This window comes from Teleopsis dalmanni, chromosome 1 (genome assembly GCF_002237135.1).
Source record: "Teleopsis dalmanni isolate 2A chromosome 1, ASM223713v2, whole genome shotgun sequence".
Lineage (NCBI taxonomy): Eukaryota > Metazoa > Arthropoda > Insecta > Diptera > Diopsidae > Teleopsis > Teleopsis dalmanni.
In genome coordinates this window covers 57,110,544-57,119,364 of record NC_051846.1, presented here as the reverse complement: position 1 = coordinate 57,119,364, position 8,821 = coordinate 57,110,544, and the positions used below count along the sequence as shown (strand labels likewise).

General features: G+C 28.7%; 1 protein-coding gene across 1 annotated transcript; it reads left to right on the top strand.

The window, feature by feature from the left end:
• Positions 1-487: 487 nt before the first annotated feature.
• On the top strand, positions 488-8,099 carry LOC119681903 (sodium-independent sulfate anion transporter-like). The gene is made up of 6 exons (XM_038095211.1): positions 488-591; positions 7,014-7,230; positions 7,309-7,513; positions 7,627-7,712; positions 7,776-7,913; positions 8,082-8,099. The coding sequence occupies exons 2-6, from the start codon at positions 7,066-7,068 to the stop codon at positions 8,097-8,099; spliced, it is 612 nt and encodes a 203-aa protein (XP_037951139.1). The 5' UTR covers positions 488-591; positions 7,014-7,065.
• The last annotated feature ends 722 nt before the right edge of the window (positions 8,100-8,821 follow it).

Here is an 8,821-nt window from a genome sequence, read left to right as displayed (position 1 = left end):
TCAACTTTAATTATTAACGATGGTTATTTAGACACATAAATGATATCCCGTGATATCTCATATGACAATGCGCGAATCCTACATTGCATAGCAGGCACATGGTCGCTCGCTACTCGCTTACTCTACTCGTTAAGCCTTTGAATTTTGAGTTTCGCTGCTCTAATAAATCAACGACTTGAATAATTCTGAGTCAGAACGAGAGATATTTTGCGATTCGCTTGAGTTGAATTATATCTGAAGTTCTTTTATTTTGTTAAAATTTCTTTAAATATTATTAGTTTCTTTTTACTCTTTACTAGCTGCATCGAATCAAGAGCAAGTAATGTTGAGTTTGTTTACATTACTTTGTTTACTTATTTTATTTATTCGCTGGTTTGTTTTTACTTAAAAACTTTCGACTTTGTTAGCTTTTCGAGTAGTTCTCATGCCGATGTCAATTGTGAGTTCTGAATTCAATTTTTATCAGTTTTCAAACGGCAACGCGAGCGGCAAGACATAGGAGTACTCGCGAAAGTTGAATAATTTTAAAACGTGACTAAAGTATCTGAAATTTTATGAACTGTTGAAGTAAAATAACATCAAAAATATTAGGCAAGTTTAAAGCTATTTTCACAGCTGTTAAATTTTAAAATAATTGTATAGTAAAAAGTTGGGGAAAATGTGTTAAGAGCATTGTAGGCCAACACTTGTGTTAATATTTCTGGTACATAATTCTACAATACAATATATTCAATATATTCAAAGAGCTCAGTTTAAGCATTTTTATGAAAATGAACAATTTCTATTGAAGTAAAAGTGTACTTCTGTGACGGTATATTGTATATAATTTCAAGGTTGTTCATAAGATTTAACACAACTATAAGTGAGTATAAATAAAAGAATGTATTTAAAAGAAGCCAATCTTAATGCGAGTAAATTGCTAGTTTTTTACAGCTCGTTGAATGTAGTAATAAAAATTGATTTAATTGATTTATTTTTTATTTTGTTATAAAAAATATAATTACAAATTGTATTAAATAAAATAACTGTAGCTAAAAAAAAATATGATCTGTATGATCATTTTTAACTGATACATGATATGCTATGCATTTCATTTATTTAAATAATTGTACATAATGTAACTTAAAAAGCACGATTATGTTTATATTAGAGTAGAAGAGAGTAGTTAGAGTAGTTAATGAATTTATTTCTATACCATCTACACACAAAATGTGGAAAGGATCTATTAGGTATGCTAAGATATTTGCAAAACAGTCTTCAGACATGTCTCGAAGACTGGATGCATCCATGTCTTGCATAGCGGAACCATTCCATTGAAAGTTGTGCGCTTTTAGCGCATCTACTTATTTAATTTTTTAAGCCTTTTATTGTATTTTTCTTCTTTTTGTGCTCTTTAAATTGTAAATTTTGTTTCTCTTTCTCTTTAATAACTAGAAAATTTTGTATTACAAAATATATAATGATTACAAGTCCATTTTTAAATTAATTCAGTTATACGTATAGATATGGCCATGACAAACCGTTTGAGGTCTATCTAATTCTCTAACTATTTTAAAGCAAACAAGTCACTTAGTTTTGTAAACAAAAAAATTTTTCGTGTAACTTTTGGAACTGTATCCATTGTGCCATTGACAGTTTTCAATTGATGATATTTCATAGGTGTCATATAAAGAAAATCATCTGAATTAATTTTTATTCATAATTAAAAAGTAAAGCTATTCATTTCAAAATTGTTATGTGATGCATTTAAATAATATTTAATTCTAGCATTACCCTAATCATTACACATAAATTTGAAAATTACTTTGTCCTAATTTTTTTTGAATACAGCATTCTTAAAAGTAACATTTATGACAACTTTGATGGATTATATAGACTCGGACAAGTATCTCAGGAACAATAGCGACTTGGTCTGTTCTTTAGAATTCAGCTTTGTTTCGCATGCAATCAAATATTACAAACATAATCATCTTCTTCAAAAGTTTAAATAATGTTGTTGTTGATTGTCTTTTTACAGATAAATATGTGTCTTTAGGATTACATATCACACGTTAATTATATTTTAAATGAACAGTCTGAATTTGCAATACATTAGTGTTTTAATATTGAAATCCATTATTTTGATTTGTAATGCTAATAACTGTCATATCATTTTTGTTGCAAATATATTTACAAATATATGTTTTAGATAAATAAACTATTATAATTCGAAGTTAATATAAGCTTTGAGCATTTTACACAATATTAAATTGAATGATACCTACCAGTACAATTCTTGAAATATATCAAGCAGTATGCGATCACAAAGTCGCCTAATTAAGTCTTCATTATGTTCAATATATTACAACAATCCAATTAAAATACAATATAAATTAAACTCAATGTAAATTATATAAAAAATTTAATTTGCTCCTCCTTTGCTTTGCTTTCGCCGTATTATGTTCCTAGATTTTTTTTATTATTAAAAAAATAGACGTGAAAATTGCCCAACAGCCGGTCTGCGGCCAGAACAGTCCTATTGTACCAGTTTCACTATTGATTAAACAAAGCCCCTTTAAGCTTTGTGAATAAAGTCTAGAACTAAATCTAGAAATTAGGTGCTATAGATAAAAAATAGTGATACAATCGTGCAATAAATATTGCCTCTACAAAAGAATAGCATTGAAATTTAACAATTAAAAAATAAAAAATATAATTAATTAATTCAATTATTCTACAGGTGGTTTATGATTTCGTTCTAACACAGTGAATTTGTTAATGAACTTTCACATCAAATTAACAAAACTCCACAACTCAAGCACGGCTTTGTGTCAGTTGGCTAAAAAACACCGACTTTGAGCATTAGATTTAGCAGGGCACGAGTGCAACTCTTGGTACTTGCAGTCTAAAAACAATTTTTTTTAAATAATTATATATAAGAAATAATGCCAAGACCACTGGTGGAGGGTATTTTTGTTGTTGCAATTTCACTAGTGTTCAGTAAAAACCTCTCTACTAAAAACAGTAGTTAAAAGAATGTTAAGAATCTTAACTAAAAATCTTAATTAAGCGGACGTTACAAATTAATTTAATATAAATTTAAATGCTCTGTTAACCACAACAGAAATTGCTACTCAGACGAGTACTGGCCATAATACGCGTATTGGTTCTTCTGTTCTATATGCTGTGTTTGTTACTAATCGAAGTCTTTTAATTTCTAAATAACACGTTGTTCATCAGTTCCACAATTTCATTTAGCCATTTTTAATCTTCATCATTGGTCTTTTTCCATTACACCTTGATATTTTAGTCAATAAAATGCTAATATAATATTATTATTTATGATTAATAAGAAATCATTAATAATTAATGTTAGGTAGCACCAGCGCCACCTTTTGTTGAAAAAAAAGCTTATCCTTCACTCTCTTTCAATAAAGTTGTATAGAAATTTCGTCGCAATTGATTACCTCGTATTTCGTAACGTACGAATATACAAAACTTCGGTACTTCAAAATCAGATATCTCAAGAATCCGGCTATTTCAGCATATTTATATTTGCATTAAAAACATCGATATTTTTTAGTATGTTGTACAAAAAAGAAATAGTTGTTTTTACTGAAATCCGGAATCAACTCGCGGTGCCTAGGAAACTATATAGTGTCAAAATCTTATAATATAGAAGTACATATATATATATTATTCTTAATTTTCCTTCAGATTTTCTCTTTACTTTATTTTTTATAGGTAATGTCTTCTATTGGTTATTGATTTAACCCATATACGGATGCTTAGTTTTTCATCTTATTATACAGTTTCGCGTAAGTTGTCTAAAGACGAAAAATTGCACTGATCAATCAGCATTTCTGAAAGATTTTTAAGATAACAATAGTATTCCAAATGCTAATTATCTCCCGTATTTAACAGATTTGTTCCGTGCGACTTTATCTTCTCTGAAAAATGTGTTTGCTGATAAGAGAAAATGCTTCTATCGACATCGTGATGCACTGTTAAATGCAATAACTCCGTTTTCATTTATACAAACGTTATGAAGTTTTGAAAGCATATCAGTCACAATCACAAATTTTAAAAAATCAAATCTGCTTTGGAAACCATCTTTTACATATCAACACTAAAGAGGTGGGGTGTTTTCTGGAACATATAGTGTATAAGAATCTAATAGGAATAAAAAACGAATACTCAAATAAACTAATCTAGGTGTAGGCAGATCCTAAATATCATTAAGAATGCTTGGGTTTTGCTTTTCTCGTATGTAATTCATGCGGACAGTTAAACAGCAGCAAAAAGGCAAAGAAGTAATCACTTTTGATATATTGACCGATGTCAGAAAAGAATATATATATATATATGAGTTCAGAACTCATATATATATATATATAAATTTGCTTTAATATTTTTTACTGATTTGATTTTTTTTAAGGAGGTGAACCTGTATTCCTGAGCTGGGAAAAGCATAATTATGAGATGGAAAAGTTACCATATTTAAAAAATATTTAACTCCTCGATACTTTTTAAAGAGAACCCATTTATAAAAATAATAAGAATTTAATAATAAAATAATTTTGAATTTAATAAATAGAATAATATATCTTCACTACCGTTGGTATTTTGATTAATCTTGAGTTTTAAGACTGTCAGACATTAAAGTTACTTAAGGTGCATTAAAGAACTTAAGGTTTAAGTTCTTCAGCATAAGCACATATTGTTGTTGTTGCAATCCTTGTAATCCACCGTTTTTAGTAGCTGTAGGTTAAAACAGACTACTGGCTATATGACGTAGATTTAACCGTTTCTGGGATCAGCATGTGCTCATTTTAGAACACGGTTTTCTAAAAGCTTTTTTATTAAACATTTTTTTAACGAAAAATGTTCTTATCTATTAAATATAATGACTAATCAAAAAAGTTTTTGCTTTCTTATAATATGTAATTTTAAAATAGCTTTTAAATCAATAAAATTGTACTGAGTAAATTTAAATTGATAAGTATGTAAATAAACACTTAACTAATTTATATCTGTACACTTGTAAAATAGTTATTGTAGGGGCTAAAAACCCAGCATATAGCAGTTTCATAAAATTACTTGAATTTTTTTATACACATTATTTTTGATAGTACCATAATTATTTAATAAATATATATATGATTAAATAAATAAAACTTATAGATATAAGATTGCAATAATGGATAATGATTAGGATGAAAGTTTTTTGAAGTTAAGGACTCTGAAAATAGCAGATATGCTAACAGACCGTTCTATACCCAAAAGCAAATTCTTGACTTACTATCTGCTTCTATTTGTGTCATTTGTTTCCATTTGTCAATACCATATTCTTTCTAACAAATGTAAATCGATGTAAGATGTCATTTTTAAGTTGAAACTATTTTTTGTATGTACTATTTCTTGTCTCTGCCTGATTAACATAATTACTGTAACATATTTTATGTACATATGTAATCTTTTCTTTTCCTATATTATCATTGTATTATTTAAATTATAAATTTTAAAATAAAGATGGCAATTCGAGGGAAGTTAGTTAGACATGTTGAGTTTGTTACATATCGGTAGTTGAGTTAAGTATGCGTTAGTAATAATCTATCATAAAGCATACATAGATCTATTGATTTAGATGGAGCAAAACGTCATGTAGATTTGTAGTAGGTATCACGTAATATGTCGACGTATGTGGAGTCTTAAAGCGTATATATAACAAGCCAAGACACAATCATTTCCTTAAGTCGTCTTTTTTCCACATTCTCTGGACTTTCAGAATATTGGTAATTATTTGCTGGTATGCTTATAACGTTAATAGTCTATGTAAACTTTAGTAAACTTTTTTTATATAATACTGGCTTTGAATTCATGAAATTAAGACGACATCATAATCACAATTCGTTGTAGTTGTTCTGGGGTTTCTAGCTTAAGTAACCAGCTAGATTTTAATTTAAAATCTGCATTGTGATTGCATTTATTTATATTATATACCGATTTTTCTTAGATATATCTACCTTGCAAGCTATGAGTAGTCTCAAATAACATAGTAAGAAGGACAAGAAACAGACTTTTAGAACAACATTATTAGTGGTTTTATTATTATCCAGAACAAATATAGTAACTTCTATAGTAAGTAGATTAGCAGATCAAAACATGGTTTTATGGTAAACAAGGCTATGTTGAGTGTTTGGTGGGCATGAAATGGAATAACGAGCTGTTTTAGCTCATTGTAACGGTTCACAGCTCGATCACTTGAATGACTTAAACGTATAGAAACGATTAAAACTAGGCAACAGAAAGCAGTTATGCTCAATCATGATAATGAATGCCGAACTAATTACATCTTTGATGTCTCGGAAAAATTTTATGGAACTTAGTTGGGAAGTTTTAATACATTAACCGCATAGCCTGAACCACACACCGTTTGATCACCATATATTTCGGTTTTCGCAAACTGTGTTAATAATAAATTAGCCGACCGAAGAGCCGCTCAAAATCATTTGGACAAATTTTTTGCCAATAAACCATTGAAGTTGTACACCTTTGGAATTGTAAAGCTACCCGAAAAGTGGGATAAGGTCATATATAATATTGGCAAATATATAATAGATTAAAATTGACTCTCAATTAAGAAAGTTTTATTTTTTAAATATATAAATAAGCCATGTGAAACGTTACCAATATCACCTAAAATCATGAATACGCCTCTATAGTTTTTGCTATGTAATATAAACTAAATACGAAATTATTATAGATTAGTTTAATATTTAGAATGAAAACATAAGTTAATAGCTTTAATGATAATGAATGATTGCTTTTCATATAAATATTATTTATAAATCTCCATATACCATATATGTACGTATAGTCTAAATTGTCTTTGCACTTTTCGGAGTATTGACAATAAATGCTTTACAAAACTATTGAACAATCTAATTTAAAGCATGAATATATATATGACAAGTTTATAATATAAAAACATTATTTTATAACTAAATTGTGTCGTATTTATATAATTTCAGAGTTAAGATACATTGCACGGCACGCACGCAACAAAGATTTCGTATATAAAAAATGAAAATTTCACGGCTGGCACAACTAGTATTTCCAGGTATCAAATGGTTTCAAGGATATACACCGCAGGATGCTATTGCTGACTTAATAGCTGGCGTAACAGTTGGATTAACTGTGCTGCCGCAAGGCTTAGCATATGCCACACTGGCTGGTTTGGATCCACAAGTAAAATACCAAAACGAAATACAATGCATTTAATATAAAAGATTTAATTAAATTTAAATTAAATTTTTTTTAATTTAGTATGGACTTTATTCTGCATTTATTGGTGGAATTGTTTATGCGTTCGTGGGAAGTTGTCGACAGGTTACTATTGGTCCTACAGCTTTATTAGCATTAATGACAAGTAGACATACAAGTTTAGGTTTAGCTTCTGGTCCAACGTATGCGATTCTGCTATGCTTGATATCGGGTATTGTTGAGTTAATTATGGCTGTGCTAAGACTGGGTAAGTGCATTGGAAACAAGAAATTAATTTATATTAATTAATATTACATACAAATATATAGTTTGTAATACTTGTTAACATAGATATGATTTTAATTTCCTTTTTCTCTATAGGTGCTTTAGTTGATTTAATTTCATTACCAGTTACTGTTGGATTTACTTCTGCAACTGCTGTTATTATTGGCACTTCACAAATAAAAGTATTTTTTTTATAAAATAATTTTATTTAAAATATTGTGAACTAATTTATAAATTCTTTATAGGGTCTTTTAGGTCTACGTGGTGGTTCGGGTTCCAGTTTCATTGAAACAATAGGTTCAGTATTTTCAAACTTGGACAACTTACGTTATGGTGATTTCACACTTGGTATTGTGTCTATAATTTTGCTTCTACTGTTAAGAGTAAGAAACAAATTAAGAAGTAAATTAATTTATGTAGGGTAGCTAACTGAACTGCAATTTTTCAAAAATGTTGTTGCTTTTATTTAAAATAGAATTTTATTAAACCAAGAGAAAAAACTGCGAAAAAAATTTAATGTTTTTAATTCATTTCGAATTTTCGGCCTTAAGTGCTATAGTATGGAGTGAGTGCTATAGTCGATAGATGAGTTTCTGCACAAATGTGAACACTTGAAAAATAATATTCGTCAAATATCCGCATTCATGTAAGCACAGTTCCATCTGGTCTCATGTTTGAATGTACATACCAATTGGAGTCCCATGAATACTTGGCTACTTGGATCTATTAAAATAGCACGGTTTCTCCGCCTTGATACAGGCAAGTTTCGATCATTCACTGCTTAGCACAAAAAATCTCTCTTCTTCTCAATTATCACATAGCTGATCTATATCCTCACCTATGTATTCGTATTTTGTGATTCGATTTATATTTCGTACTATATAACTCTCCTCGGGACATAACAGAAACAAGAAGTTCGAACATCTTATGATCTCTTAACAACTGTTCTAGTTGTTCGCTGGTATTCTGATATGACATTATCATATTAATGTCTGACTTATTTAAGAAATATATGTATGTAAAATAGTAAAAGATTATAAAGGCGAATTTTATACATTTATTTTATGGCCTTATTTAAGGTAAGGTCCCTACCCTTACCTCTTTTCGCCCGTGGTGACACCAATATTTAAAGTAGTTTAAAGTTAATTGCAGTTTAATTGGGCTATCCCGTATAAAGAGTTAAAAACGTTTATTTTACCATTAATAATAAAAATACAATGATAAAATTTAATTAAATAATTTTGAATATATGTCTATCCCTATTTTTTTTGTAGAAAATGAAGGATTTTAA

Excerpts from the sequence above, each read along its gene's own strand:
- LOC119681903 (XM_038095211.1), top strand. The coding sequence starts at position 7,066 with ATGAAAATTTCACGGCTGGCACAACTAGTATTTCCAGGTATCAAATGG. Across the intron at positions 7,231-7,308 it reads TGGCTGGTTTGGATCCACAA|TATGGACTTTATTCTGCATT; the intron begins GTAAAATACCAA and ends TTTTTAATTTAG. Across the intron at positions 7,514-7,626 it reads TATGGCTGTGCTAAGACTGG|GTGCTTTAGTTGATTTAATT; the intron begins GTAAGTGCATTG and ends TTTTCTCTATAG.